Here is a 16,941-nt window from a genome sequence, read left to right as displayed (position 1 = left end):
TCACACCACACCAAACATTAACTTTAGGCAAATCGCGTTGTTTCCCAATAATTGCGTGTGGGTTTTCAGAGCCCCATATTCGTGAATTGTGTCTGTTAACACATCCATTCACATGGAATGTAGCTTCGTCTGTAAAAATTATATCATCTAAAAATGATTCGTTTTCACTTATTCTGTCCAACATTTCAACAGCGAAATTGTAACATTTTACACCATCATCGGGTTTCAATTCCTGCAGTATCTGTATTTTATAAGCGTGTAATTTCAGTTTTTTAAAATTCAATTTCAGTTTATGTAAAACTTTGTGAACTGTTGATTTTGGGATACCTAATTCGACGCTTCGATGGGGGATGGACTTCCCAGGACTTCTAATTGCTGATTGTCTAATTAGTTCAACCATTTCATCTGGTACTCTTGGTCTGCCGGTTGATTTCTGTTTCTTAACTGATCCAGTTTCTTCGAATTGTTTGAATCAAAGTGTTACGTTATTTTTGTGTGTGGATCTCTTCCGAATTCATGTCGAAACGCACGTTGAACTAAAATTACGGATTTTAATTCAGCCATCAATAAAACACACTTTGCTTTATCTTTATCCGAGAATATAGTAACTCACTAAACTCACCGCAACAACAATACAAGAACTGACGTTGTGGTTACAACTGCTGATAAACAAACTTTTGGGTTGGAGGCTTTCAGGGATACCAATATAACATCTAGAAATTTCCCTACAATCTTCCTATGAATTACTGAAACCGCACCATTCTTTTATGATATTTATTTACACATATTTATTTTACACATACTGTAACACTATCATCATCACATTCATTTGTTTTTTGCTCTCAAAGAGGATGTATTTGATTTATTTTAATCCAGACAATAGATTTCAATACATTTTTACAAAAATCCTGTATCACCTCAAGAATATCTTCACCAATTTGATAATTTAGGTCGTTAAATACAGAGTTGTTGTGCCTCATTCTATTTTCATAATTAGCTAATCATGCAACTACATTTTTATTTTTTCCCTGAAAGCTCTGAATATTTTTTAAAATCTTTCTCTTCTGCCATTTACCCTAAGTTTCTGATCCAACAATCTTTATCATAATCAACCACTCACCCATTTTTCACCCATCTTCGTTTCATGTACCTTCTTCTTATTAATAACTACTACCATCATTACTATTACTATAACCACTTCACTACTAGTGCAACAACTTTCTTGATTCAGTTCTAGTAAACTCTGGGTTCTAGGTCGTTTATCAGCTCTTTTAGAAGAGCATTTTTTAACTGACATCCAGGATCTATTTAATAAATAGAACTGAACACCATATATTAATAACCTTCATAAAGTAGGAAAGATATACAGGGCAGGAATTTTAAAATGCTAGAGAGCAGTTATAACAGGATCCAATACAGAAGGGTCTTGAATACAAGGGGTTAGAACCAACAAATATCAGGATACAAAAAGAAAAAATTATAGTTTATAAACAAACTATTATAAAATCATGTGCAGTTTCTCTTAAATAATTTGGTGAATTAATATTTAATTAAATATAGATTTCAATTGTCAATAAAATTTCATTTCTATATTAAATAATTATTCAGAAAAAAAAGATATTACAAAAGAAACATGAGCTAACATCATATGCAGAGCAAATTATCTAATATGATTAAGCTACATACGATTACTCTATCTATGTATGATTAAGCTGCTAACTGCAACAAGATATGCAATAAACAAACCTATTTATTAGAAAAAAAAATCTGATGTGGGCACCACATGACTTCCTTGTACACCTATTAAATTACGTATACAAATTTTAAAAGTACGTAAAATGTTATTTCACAAATAACTTGTGATTTTTTTCATTTTTTTTTTTTTACTGTTATTATTGAACTATTATTTATTGTAAAAATCTTTTTACAATCAGAGGTTAATTAATGATTAGTAATAAATCAATATATTTAAAAAAAACAAAAATCATTTTACAAGCATTTTTGAATCAAAATTGTATTAGGTTACTGGTATTGGTTGAGTTATTAAATTAGGACATAATAATAATAAAAAAAAAACTATTTTAAAAATATTGAAAACGTCAACTTCAACAACATAGGGGTTAAATATAAAAAATGTAAAAGGCAAAGAAGACAAGAACCCCCTTAGAGCACTTATTTGGCAGGTCAAAATGGTATCGCTTTTAACAGGTTTTTACATGATTTTTAGAGGTTATAACTTGTTAATACACAAGTTTCTTGTGTATTAATACAATACACAAGAAACTTTTTTATTTGCCATAAACATCTACAAAAACTCTAAAGTTGTGCAAATTTTAGAATTTTATCACGAGCCCCAACAGAGTCATTTGAATTTTTAAGAAAAAAAATAGTTTTCAAAAATTCATAAAACTTTAAGGGTAAATATATAATCATTAATATTACTTATGGTAAAACTACTAACATATAACTACACATAAAAAAAACAATTCGAACTGTGTATGCCATCCCTGCCTCTTGAAAAAAATTAACAAAAGTGAAATTTTACAGTTTTTCATGCTCAACTTTATGGTAATTATCTCATAGAAAGAAGATACATAGATAAATAAACCACTGGACCAATCTTTTACCTTTAGAAAATATGAATAATTGGTTTTTGTTTCATCCTTCCAGGACCAATAGTTTTTTAGTTAAGATTTTTTCTGTAAACCCTTACAATCACAAAAATAGGTGTGCACAATGTAACAAAAATGGCTGCCATGGGTAAACTGCTTAAATAAAAGATTTAAAAAAATAGTTTTAAGGTTCTGGAACATGTAGGAAACAGGCGGGTAAGGTTCAATTTTTTTTTTTGAATTGATCAAGCAGCAACCACCCTTCGGTCACTTCAAATGGATTGACCCTTTATGGTGTAGAGACAACAGATGTTAATGGTAATTATAGAGAGCTTATAAGTACAATTTGAGAGATTTATTTTTTACTTGCATATCTGGAATATCAGAAATTACAAGACAGTTTCTCCTGTTTTCTTGCCTTTTGTTTTAATCAACAGGAGATCACTGTCCTAAAAAATAATTAACAACAGAATGTCATACTATAGCTAATTATGGAAGGCATGTAATTTTTTGGAAAAGCTGTAAAAGACACAACTCAAAACAACATTTTTTTGAACAACTGGGACAAACAGAAATAAACAGTAAGTGACTGTAAAGGGAGCTCACAAACAGAAGAAAAACTGAACCATCATCCTGGAAATCAAATCCTACAGTCATAGACTAGGGTAAAATAAAGACCAACACAAATTTGTGTAAATAAAATATTTAAAAAAAATAAATAAGCAGTATACATGCAAATACATCTATACAATAATATAATAAAATTTTATTACAAGTACCTAAGGTAGGAGTGTATAAGGCTTCAATCAAAAAGTAATATAGAATGACTTAACTAAAGCTCATACAAAAGGCTTATGGATTTTAGAAATTGAAATAGATTGTAAATTCTGGCCCTAAAATCCCTCAAATACCACTATAGTTGGTGGTCATTTAAAACCCTGACACAATCATGCATGAAATACATAATGAAGAAGTGAAGACATATTACATCATGTTAATTAAGGGTAGTTTTCTGAAGAATGTACTGGCTCATCACCTGAAGTGAGGAATCAATGAATCAATCAAGTATAGCCCAAATAAACACAGCAACAGACTTCTCAACAGCAACTACCACTTGCTCACTGACAATTTCCACAATAGTAACATATCTTTAATTTTATAAAACTTGTTCCATATAACAACCAACTTCCTTTGCCAAACAGTTTTCAACTAGCACTTTACGGCACACATATAATACGAGGCATGTTTTTAAAGTACTATTTTGAAATTACAAAAAAAAACAAGTACACTATTCTTAACAATTTTATTTCTACATGAAAGCCTGTACTCTAATCCACTTTTCTACATAATTGCCACCAATATTAAGGCACTTGTCATATCATGCAATCAGCTTTTGAACACTGTCATTATAGAAGTCTGCTGCCTAACTTAATAACCACTGCAATATGGTCACAATTTTTGAAAATTTAAGTGTTCGGTCACAATTTCATAGACAACACTTCTTGAAACTTGAGGAAACTCTTCAGATAGCGAAGAAATCATGAAGTGTCTGTTCTCTCTCACTTTTTCATCAACTTTCAGCACCAAATCTTCAGTAATGACAGAAGGTCGTCCATTCCGTATCTTCAGTAATGACAGAAGGTCGTCCATTCCGTTCCTCATCATGAACATTCTGGCAACCATTTTTAAAAGCTCTAACCCTTTCGTACCATTTCATCATTCATAATGTTTTCTCCATACACTTCACTGATCTGACTATGAATTTCAGCCACTTTCACGCCTTTAGCACTAAGAAAACAAATCACACCATGTATTTCACAGACGGCGGGATTCTTGATAAGTAGAGAGATTTTAAATACTCACAAACAAAACATAAACCCAATCAAATATTTCCGCAATGGCATCTGTGGCTTGCCAACACATGCGGGTACACAATGCACATGTGTGAAATGCCAACCACAGCATAGCAGTGGTGAAATTTCAAAACGGTACTTACTTTAAAAACATGCCTTGTAAATCAGGCACTTCATGAAGGCCAACTGCCCTTGCATACTGTTCCTAATCATCAACCTGGATTTTTTATCATGGCTAAAACATCTTAAATTTCAATTTGTTCATGTTTTAATTTTTAACTCTACTTTGGTGACTTTAACAATCTCATTTTGCTCAGCTCATTCAGAAATGAGTTAAATTCAAAATTCTGAGACAAAGTTTAACCAATTTCAATCATTTTCAATAAGTTTCTGACTCTCTCCCCAATAATTTCCATTTTAAAATACTTCAATAATTCTTCAGTAGCTTTTAAATTGAGACCAGATGAGGAGTTTTATTTTGACAAGTGTTAGCAAAGAACACTAGCAGTTAATAGTTGTTTAGTACTCTCCATTCCTTACAAATTCTATCTATTGTAGTTTTCAACATTTTAAAATGAAAATGCAATCAAAACCTGTACGACAGTATATTTCCTCAAAGATTACTAGGTAGGAAATGCATATAAAAATCAGTAAATGCCAGTTTTTACAATGAAAAATTCTGTCATTTGATTTTATCAATGTGAAGGAGTAATCTTACTGTAAAATACACTAGTAATCTTACTTTTAATCTTTTCATGCTATAAATGATATATCAAATACTTACCCCACCGCCTTTTATTAATTTTCTTCTAAAATCTTCAGAAGGGTTTGTAAATACATATTTTTCCCTTATCGTATTGGATATTGGAGGGCCAGCATTTTGCAAACTGAGATCATAATAAAATCTAAGTTTCTTAGGGTCATCACGGTTCTTAAGGTAAACATCTATTGGTAGATTAAACCCTGCATAACCAGTTTCCTTAACATGATAGGGTGCCTCCTTACAAACTGAAATACAAAAAAAAAAATAATTTTAATTATCATCACAAAGATAATAAATATCAATATCACAAAGTATCAAATTAGTAAACTGCAATTAAAAGCCATTTACATACAATCATCGATCAAAATACTACTTTTTGAAAATTTACTTGACTAGTTTAATTCGTAAAAAAAATTAAAAGTATTTCACAAACTGTTTTTTGTAGCTAGCCAAACTTAAATTGTAATTTATGTAGCCATTATTTTATCTTAACACTTCTTTAATGGTTAGAATATTTTACAACCAAACTCCAAATTATAGACCATAAAATGTATCCAGAAAAAGACACAATGTGATTCTGATCATAATTTAGTACTGATGAAACCCAGGATGAAATGAAGCAAATAAAGGATAGGTATATGCAAACTAAAAGATGAAGAATTAAATTTGAGAAGAAGTTAAAATTTGGGAAAACATAAGAACTATAAAGTTACTAGAAAAAAAAACACTTTTAAAAGGAAATAATTTAGGCAGAGGAGAAGAGATTTCAGGAAGAAAGAAAATAGTTAATGGAAAATCCTGGATGGCAAGAAAAATATTATTAGCAGTAATGGATGAATACTCAAAGAAGAAAATGCAAAAGAAGATGAAGGAAGAAAAAATTTAAGAGGTAAAATTGTTAGAAGTTGCAAATCTCTGTGACAAAATCTCAGCATTTCAGGAAGGCTCTAGTTTAAACCTTGGTTTAATTAGCTTAACATTTTTCATATGTACACAACATTTCTTAAATATACTCCCTTGGACCAGCTTCTTGCTTATGTAGAAAATTAATCATCTGCAAAAAGAAATGTACAGCAGCAAAAGCAGACCGATTGAGAGTGCTTGAAAGTGATGGCAACAAAAACAGATGGTATGAAGGAGAATTTGGTTACTTTTAGAAAAATAAAGCGCAACAGTACCATAATAAGGGGTTCAAATGCAAAACTACTACTTAGGAAGAAGGAAGTGCTAATGTATACATTGTAATAATAATAAGGATGCATGAAAATGCTATACTGAGGATGAAAATATATGATGAAAAGCTCAAAGTAATCAAAATTAATTAATAGTGTTTATGAGGAGATTCTGTAATAAAATCTGAATTAGACAGAGCCTGAAAGATTTAAAAAGTCAACATTGTTTGGGTGATGTATTATTAAAGAAGTTGAACATAATAGTAAGCAAAATACATGAGAGAGAAGTATTCACAGAACTCAATAAAAACATTACTTTTATTTATAAAAAGTCCATGCACAAACAAACTAGTAGTTTTCCTAATTCACCTTACTGAGTAAGATTTCTTTTCAATTGATATGAGATTTTAGTTTTAATTTATGAATTAATCCTTTTTATTACCGATAATTTAGTTCAATTCATTTCTCCATTCTTCCCTATTCTGTCCAAATCTATTTACATTGAATATAACCATCAGCCTTGCCTTTCTGGTTAAAAATTTTGTACCTCATCTCTTTCTCAATTTATTTACAACCTCTTCAATTCATACTATCTCAATTCATGTGATTTTCAGATTATGGTTTTTATTTTTAGTAAATCTATTGGACACTGGAAGATTTATTTTCTGCATTAAAAAGTCTCCAGGCTTGATCTGTATAATTTTGATATCTTCATTCATCCAACCAACCAACCAATATTTGTTATCACAGCAAATGTGCAACAGAAAAACAGTTGTTTATGTAGACAATGTGGAGAATTTTGGCAATAAGCTATCTTAAATACCATCAGTTTTTATATTGTATCTTATATAATTTCCATACTTTTGCTAACAAAATATGAATCAATATTCAACGAAATAACTATAAAACTATTAAATGAATGTAACAGAGTTATCATAATCAGTTAACCTTTATCACTTATAAGCAGTTAAATAATTATGTGTTCTGAATTTTTAGTGTTAATATATAAAAATCATAGATATTAAATATATTTAATTCATACCTCTCTTAGGTTTTGGAAATGAGTCATGAAGATTAAAAATTACTCTATCAACAAAATGATGTATCTCTGTGTTATCAGCACCACGTATAAATACTTCCCAGTCGTGTGTAAATCCTTCAGGTGTTCTTTTATTTCTAATAGATGCTTCGTGTCCAATCTCAAACAGTACTCTGACACACTGAAACAAAAACACATATAAAATAGAACTGGAAAATCCTAATAGATAACAATTTCTTTTATATATATAAATGGAACATACAAGGTCAGTCAATAAAGTAATGAGACTGATTCAGAAAAACTTTTTATTTACAATCCAATTATACATGGACTTCATCACCTTTGAAACAGTTCCCTTGATAAGCCACGCAGAGCTTCAAATAGTTTTCCTACTCTTCTTAGCAGTGTTGGAACTTAGAAACTGAAGTATCCTTCAGATGATCAGTTACATTTTTTTAATGTTTTCTACTGTTACAAAATGGTATTCTTTGAGGTGTTTTTAAAGTTGTGAACAGGAAAAAGTCACAGGGACTCAAGTCAGGTAAATAAGGTGGTTGAGGAACTACAGGAATGTTTTTCTTTGCCAAAAAATCATTAATTAAGAGTGCAGTGTGATGACAAGGTGCTTTGTCATGATATAGAATCAAGTTGTCTTTGATGGATGGTCTCACACAGACAAATCTTTTCCACAATCTTTCAAGAATTTTTCAGTAAACATATCGATTTACAGTCTGTCCTGTAGGCAGAAACTCCTTATGGACAATGCCATTACTATTGAAGAAACAAATTGGCATGGTTTTGATTTGATTCATGATGCTGCATAATGACAATGCACCTGTTATCAAACTACACTCTCAATTAATGAGTTTTTGGCAATGAAAAACATTTCTGTAATTCCTCAACCACCTTATTCAACTGACTTGAATCCTTGCAACTTTTTCCTGTTCCCAACTTTAAAAAACACCTCAAAGGACGCCATTTTGGAACAATAGAAAACATTTTAAAAAATGTAACCGACCATCTGAAGGATATTTTGGTTTTTGAGTTCCAACACTGCTATGAAGAGTGAGAAACCCATCTGAAGCGTTGTGTGGCTTCCCAAGGGAACTATTTCAAAGACGATGAAGTCCACGTATAATTGGATTGTAAATAAAAAGCTTTTTTGAACCAGTCTCCATTACTATATTGATAGACCTCGTAAATTAGTCTGACAAAAGAGAAAATATTTATTTCAAAGATAATAAGCATTACTTTTATTATATCCACTATTTGATCTTTATTTATAGAATAGTAGTTTTACTATTCTATAAATACAATAGTAAAAACTGGTTTAATGTTGTAATGAAAAGTCATGTTTTTTATAAAACACGTTAACTCTACTATCACACAATTGAATTTCTTTTTTCAAGTTAATTCTAAATCATAAAAATTTCTGTATCTATGTTTTCAGAAGGACATTCTTCTCAGTCTTCAATGAATAAAAAAAATTAATAAGTTATACAGATACATTAATGATAAAAAATGACAAATACTATATTTTTCAAACACATGTGTTTACAAACACATGTTCCACAGCCTACAATGAATAAAAAATGCACAACATACTGATATGAAAACACAAGGTATGACAGTAAGTTTTCAGAATACTTTCATTATGATACTATTGTAAATATTAGCTTCAAACAAGAATGGATTACAACAGCTTTTTTTAAAAAAAATAAATAAATAAATTCTGAAACTCTGTACTAATGTTTTTTTTTTTCACTTAAAACATTAAACTTTCTTGAAAGTCAGCAGACTGTGCAAAAAATACAAGAAGCTAAACTAATGTCGGTGAAATGTTTTAAACACATGATTAATATAATAAAAATCATGGTAAATAGCACAGTGGGCACAAGATTATGACTCATTATTAATTCTTTTTTTATATCATGATCATTGATACTGAAAGCCTTTCTTTTTTAAACTGCCACAATCAAAACCCAAAATAAAAAAGTCATGACATTTTAAAATTTCTATTTTTATTTCTAGGTTTTTCTTTCAGCCTCAAATTAAGATTTATTATTAATTTCAGTAAATCCGTTGATGCTCCAAATCTTAAATATTGTAATAAATTCTAAATTATAATTTTTTTTTCAAAATCTAAAATGTTACACAAATAGGTTTGTTTTACTTCAGGTTATAATCAGAAATAATGTTAAATCACAGTAATGAAGTTGTTTCTTATATAACCATGTTTATCTTGAAGCTGAAGTAGTTTGAATGTCATACTCTTCTCACCTCTCCATTTATTATATAAATTGTCATCATTTTATCAGCTTAACACATCTTTAACAAAGTAATAATATCATTAAATAAATTTTTTATTCTGATTGGTGCATAATAAAACAATACACAGATCATGCCAAGAATGGATAGCTATGCTACTCCATGGTTAAAAAAAGCAACTGCTCTACATTTGCCTGGCTGGATCCTCAAGGAAGTCATGGTAAAACCTTGATTAGACCAACATCACAAAATACATAATTAAGTTATAAAATAAAAAATTGATGTGTTTGAGTACATATTAATTATTTAAAATAACTACAAAAAAATCACAATTTAGAAGGTTAAGAAAATTTTTTGTAACAGATATTTATTTATATACATGTTAGATAGAAATACAGCGAATTCAAGTTTACTTTAAAATTGAGTATTATTTAAAAGAACACAAGAATAATAATAAATGTTTCTAAAAAAAATTGTTTATTTTATTTTAAATAAATTGGTGGAAAGATTTAAATGATTAGTAATTTATTTTTAAAAAATCAATGCAAGCATAATATAGCTCTTTCTTGTAATATTGTATAATTTAAATCTGAAGGCGTGTTCCTAGTTTCATAAATTTTCCATAATAATTGGTATGTAGCCTGTTCACTTCTATTTCAACCAAATTGTACAGTAATTAATTTGATATTACATCACTATTTCTTTAGCCTTACTCTAGCTTATTTTTCAATTACATAATCAAGTTCTCTGACAGTTTCAATTGGAGGTTGTTTTTCCTCTCATCCCTAACAGTAAATCAACACCTAATTCAAACCAAAAAATCTTTCTCAGTTTTCTTCCCTCTACTTGTTTTCAATTTGAATTCCTTTTTTCTTAAATCAAATGTTGCTTTTTACCTATTCTATCCTACTTATAATTTGCATTCTTTAAAAGTTTATTTAAACTTTTAGTGTTCAAAGGATAATTTTACCATAAATATGCAATAAAAATTTACACAGAAAACACAATGAACCAACATATAACTATCCTACGTAGTTACTATATAATGTTTATGAATTATCTGCCAAAAAATTATGCTTTTTAACGCATAATATAATGTTAAAGCAAAAACTGCTGTAATGAAACTCTCTTAATGACGAATAATTTTTATACCCCTGCAATACTGAATAAGTCACCTCATTCTTATTATTAAGAGAAGATATTATTAATAACAGATACATAATGTTAGGCTATGAAACTAGGTGCTTTAAACATTTAAAAACTCGTCTGAAATTTGCTATACTCTTGAAAAATATTTTTTTACAAATAGTATGCGTGTTAATTTTTGGTTAAATTAATGTACACCCAAGGATAATTAGCAATACCACATGATAAAAACCAACAAATTCACTACTTTAAATGAAACTATATATTAGAATTGTAAATTCATACAATTCTGATCCTAGCAAAAAAAAAAAAAAAAATTAGATTAATCAGCTAATTACTAGCATATACAAATTTTCCAGCATTTGGAACACCAAGATTCTAAAGAGGTAATGAGAGTAAACTTGAGACCTGTTATTGCACCTCAGAACTAAATTAAAAACATTAAAACAGTAAAGTTGAACTGTTTCATGTAACAAGAAATTTTTATAGGAGTATGCCTACACTGCTTTGTTAATTTTCAATTAATAACTTCAGTTGCATAATTAAATAATAATTTTCATTAATATTTGTATTTTTCACAAAGTCACCAACAAAAAGAAAAACATAAATAAAATTGTCTGACAAAGGTTACATTTTTCAATACATAAAATAATGTACCAAAGCTATCTGGAAAATAACTTATAATGTACTGACTGAGAAGTGGGGGCAGCATTATAGACTCAATATCCATCTAGCCCTGATAGAAAGAGATTTGTATTGTTGTTACTCATTTAAGAAGTAAACTGCAATTGTGGATCCTATTAGCTATAAAGAATACTCAATAACAAGATTTTGCTAACCAGAAACTGTAACATAGTTGAAATCCATTGTCAACTTTGCAAACTTAAGGGTATTAAATGTTTAAAGAGGGATTGTAATGAGTTAAGTGGTGTAATGTTTAAAAAATGGGTGAACCTATGGCCACGATGAACGGACAAGTGGTTCGTTGACTATTATGAATAGTATTTGTTAAGATGATTGACAATATTATTTGAGATATCTGATGCTTTAACATTTCCAATTTCTTTTTTCATTCATTTCCTCATGAAATGTTACTGCTAGTCTATTGCAACCTGTATATATATATATATATATATATATATATATAAAACAGGTTCCTTAATTTCTTTCATAGTTCAAGACATGCAGAATCGGTGTTAACTTATTTTGGCATTAGAATATTGAAGGTGATTTTTTAAAAAAATAAACCTTTAAGAGAGGCCATTCAAAACAAATGGTGGGGCATGTTGAACACTGGCATTATTTGCTTGCATGACGATAATATTGTCTGCCTAAATTATGCCAGATATAATTAGCTTCAATAATTCAAATGGAAGTGTTCGATCCTTTTCCTTACAGCTTGTATTTGGAGCTACTGAATACTTTCTCTTCATGAAACGAAGAAACAGTTTGCATCTCAGTGCTTTGATGATGACCAAGTTGTAATGCAGAATGTAAAGGTGGCTAAAATAATAGGAGGAAGTACTTTACAATGGAATTCATTAGTTTATGAGGCACTACAAGTGCCTCAATTTTCCTGGAGAATTTGTTGAAAAGTATAAATTGTGGATTTAAAAATATATAAAATAAAATTATTTTAACTGTACTGAATTTGTTTTACATTCCAGACAACAACAAAAAAAATTATTAAGCCAGCTTATACTTATTTTTTCATTCCGTGTACATATTTTGGCTTTATGATCGATTTCTACTGTTTTCCTTGTGATTTATAAGGTATTGCACTGACTGAATACATATAATTTTAATGCTGTTAATAATGACCAGATAATTTTAGTAGAGAGAGAGAGAATTAAGATTTTCTAAGTTAGTTCTAGTTATTTATTTTATAATTAAAGAAATTATAATAATGTTTAAATATTTTTCAAACAATAAGTGATTTAGTTGTTTCATTTTTTTAAAGTCCAACTTGGATTCTATTACTTTCTCACATTTTCACATTCTATAATACAAAAACTCCCAACCATTACAATATCGATGTATAAATTACATAATTAAAAATAATGTCATGTTCTGTACGTATCTCTGAATTTATCTTTTTCAATTAAAATTAAGCTGTTTTGAAAACACATTTTAATATATGTAATGTTATAAAGGTCCAATTAATTATCATATATTGTAGCCATATTCTTTATGAAGCAAAGAAAAATTTTATTCCCTAAAAAATGAACATATTACTAAATTTTTTAAAACTAAATGTGTAAAATACCCTATAATTTCTAAATACAGAAAAACGTCCCAACACATAAACTCTATGGTTCCTCAAAACTCAAATTTAAAAAATTAGTAAGATTTCAGAGAAAAATTTTGCTTCATAAGAAAAACTTGTGTAAAAATGCATATAATAGCTCCTTTTAAAATTATTTTTGAATTTTCCTCTTTTTTGTAGTTGTTCTCAAATACATTTTGCATAAGTTTTATTTTTAAAAAAATTTTAAAACATACAATTTCATAAAATATTCTTTATAAAATCTCAATTTTTAATGTCTACATTTAGGCACAGAAATGTTTAAATATAACTTTGTTATAAAACAACTGGCTAAATATTTAGTTAATTGTGAAAGTAAAACTTAGTGCACCAACACCTATATAGAATACTTCATACTCAGAACCATTACTTTTAACTAATGGTTATATTTGTAAATTATAACTGCTGGTTACTGTTTACGTTAATGTATACTAAATTCTGAAATTGTTCTTTTTTTGTAACTTGTTTATATTCAAAGGTAAATTAATTGTAAAACCATGAATATAATAATTACAAATTAAATTATTTAACAATAATTTTAAGTATTTACAGGTATATAGTACTTATAATTTATATGTTAAAATGCTAACACGAATATTATAAAATAATATCATTTCATTCCCATAATTGAGTGTCACTTTTTTAAACATACCACCTCATACCAAAGAAAAAAGAAAAACCTAAAACCCAATAAAATTTTTCCTATTGTTTCTTCCCTTCCTTATTAATACTGGGTGTTCCAAAAAAATGTACACACTCTTTAACAGCTATTCGTTATCAAATCCTTTTCATTTTTTTTCAGGTGCAGAAATGTACTGATTTCCTGGAAAATTTATTCGCAAGGGTTCATGTGACTGGACTTTCGAAATTGATCATCCACTGCATTTTGAAGCATGCCAAATGGGAAATTTTTATTCCTATATTAGTCCATGCTCTCAATGAAGATGATACTAACGGAAAATTCAATCTTGTGAATGGTACCATACAAAAGGTGGAGACGACAATCAACTTCCAATCAAGATTGTTTGGAATGACAAAGCCAAATTTAAATTAAATGGCTGAATTAATCATCATAATTGCAGTTACTTGGTGGCAACTGATAATTGTTTTTGCAGTACATCATGTGAAATTAAATGTTACAGTGTGGTGTAGTTTGTCAGCATTTGGATTAATTAGAAATTTCTTTTTACAATAGACTGCTGAAGTTTATCTGTACTTGCTACAGGAATCCGTCACACTAAGCATTAAGAGATGTCTGGGAATGAAGAATTGATGATTAGAACAAAGAGATAGCACTTAGTTCCTCTTATGCTCACATGATCCCTAATGGATTTCTTTTTGTGAAGACACCTCAAACATAATGTTTACAGCTCAAGACCAGTTACAATCAATGAATTGAGAGCAGCGATTGAAAGAAATGCGCCCAAATAGTGATTGAAAGTTTAGTGATAAGCAAAGTCACTGAGTGGTGTTATCAACAATATCTGGACAATAATTCTAACAATTCTATAATTGACAAGAATCTACATTTGTATTAATGAAAAAAAAAAAAGAAAATATTTATTTTGCAAATCACATAAGATGCATTATCTGATCTCGAAGTCAAATTTCATGAAAAAGGTTGTAAAATGCCTTTATTAATGACTGAAAAAGGGCCTGTTAATTTTTATAACAGATACTGCACAATAATTATTTAAGAAAAGAATAACAATCTCAAAATATACCTTGAATCAAGTTTTTGTGACTTCTCACCAATGAAATAAATGGGTTAAAAAAAAAAGGTTTTATTTTTTATTATATACTTTATAATAGTATGTTTTGCACTTCTTTTTAAATGAAAACTAGCTAAGTATTTTCAAAAATATCAACACTTAAGGGTAAAGCTACTCTGCTGCTGCCTTTAGGTCCTCTGATCATAGCTAAGGGTCAAAATAAAAAAGCAATGTAATTCTATAGTATGTTCAACTATAACACAACTGAAAGTTGCAAATTTTAAGCGATATTATAAATTTCTGAGATGATTTGTTTAATTTTTGTGATTTATGATAACTTACCAAGAGCACCACCATATACATTTGAAAAAAAAATTTTCATGACTAATTATTAACAAATTGTGAATGGAAAGTAATTTTAGAAATCTGAAGTAGATGAAATAATTGATTTTAAACCTTACTTAATAAAAAATGTTTATACAAGAAATTTTATTGTTTTGGCACCAAACAACTTTGTTGTGAATATAGCTTTTACATGTCATTATGAAGTTTTCAATTTTATCATGCATGTAGCTGATTTCAGAAAACTGTTCTTTGAAAGTAGTATGGTCTGAATATTATACAATTCTGCTATTCTATCTCATGAATATACTCAACATAACAGTATTACATATAGATATATATAAAATATTTCATCTTAAAAACTTCATCATAATCTCTTGAAGTTACACAAGCTATTACATTTAAATCCTAAATATACAAACTAGAATAATCTTTAATACTTGGTTCACCATATAATGTAAATTTAAATAAAAGGATAGTTACACAGTATATTATTAGAAAACAATAAAATTAAATAATGAGTAATTTTAAATAGATATACTGGCTAATGTAGTATTCACAAACAGAATACACAGTATTCCAAAAAATCAAAAGAAAGCAATAGAGTTAATGAAGGAACCAAAAATATAACATTAAAATACCACTTATTATTACTGCTGTATGATAAACATCCAATATGAATTTTTTTAAATACAGCACATAAACTACTAATCACAATACGATAAGTAAATATATGGGTAGGTAGATATATATGGGTATATAGGTAAATATATGATAGGTAAAACTATTTATTTCAGAAATAGTATTTAATATCAAATTAAATGCAAGTACACTTTGGGAATAATTAATAGATGGTGTAAAATATACTTACAAACAAAAAAATGTTACCTAAAAATTATAAGTAGCACCAACAACAAAAACACAACTCAAAATCCACAAACAAGATAAATTTCTTTTTTGTCAACTACAATGTAGTCCCTGCAGATAAAATAGTAAGAGATATGCAAAAATCATATGGCCATAAAGAATAGTTGAAAAAATCATGCTTGAAGTACACAAAATAACTCTTTTAACAAAATTTGTGCCACATATACCATGTTACTCAATCTGTTGCATCCTTTGAAGTAATTATTTTCTTTATCGACATAAAAATCATCAATATATAACAAAAAATATACTACTCCACAGAACTCCATGGCAATGGACTTTCATTCAGATATGGGTTCAAAGTCTGATCAGGATTGGTGATTTTCACAACTAAAAAATTCACCTTATAAAAAATTATAAGGCACCCAGTAAACTGGGTGTGGCCTGTTGGCTCCAATAGAAATAAATAATTATGTACTGCAAAATAATAAACAATTGAATACTAGATCATGGATACCAGTGTTCTTTGATGGTTGGGTTTCAATTAACCACACATCTCAGGATGTGTGGTCACAACCAACCTTAGTTTGTTAAAGACTACAAATTTACTAGTACAGTTATATTACACTGATAAGTCATTAATGACTGTAACTGTTGATGTGACTATAAATAAAAGTATTAAAAAAAAAAAAAAACTAAAGCATATATACTATCTGCCAAAGAGCTTAGTATCACAGTTATAAAAATTACATATTACGTATTAATCTGTCAATAAAATAACTGCACTTTAAAGTTTCAATGTTTATCATAAGAAATAATGTATTTTGTATAATATATTAACGTTTATATAGAATAATTTATT

The 16,941-nt window shown here is 28.6% G+C and overlaps 1 protein-coding gene across 3 annotated transcripts in view; it reads right to left on the bottom strand.

The window, feature by feature from the left end:
- The window catches only part of LOC142322059 (uncharacterized), a 47,623-nt gene that overhangs the window by 13,808 nt on the left and 16,874 nt on the right, over positions 1-16,941 (bottom strand). For all 3 annotated transcript variants that reach the window (XM_075360697.1, XM_075360707.1, XM_075360716.1), the window contains 2 exons: positions 7,443-7,620; positions 5,250-5,473 (listed from right to left, as the gene is read on the bottom strand). In XM_075360697.1, coding sequence (XP_075216812.1) covers positions 5,250-5,473; positions 7,443-7,620 — 402 coding nt within the window. The remainder of the gene's footprint in view (positions 1-5,249; positions 5,474-7,442; positions 7,621-16,941) is intronic.

The sequence above is a fragment of the Lycorma delicatula genome, chromosome 1 (genome assembly GCF_047948215.1).
Source record: "Lycorma delicatula isolate Av1 chromosome 1, ASM4794821v1, whole genome shotgun sequence".
Lineage (NCBI taxonomy): Eukaryota > Metazoa > Arthropoda > Insecta > Hemiptera > Fulgoridae > Lycorma > Lycorma delicatula.
This window is presented reverse-complemented; position numbering and strand designations above follow the sequence as displayed.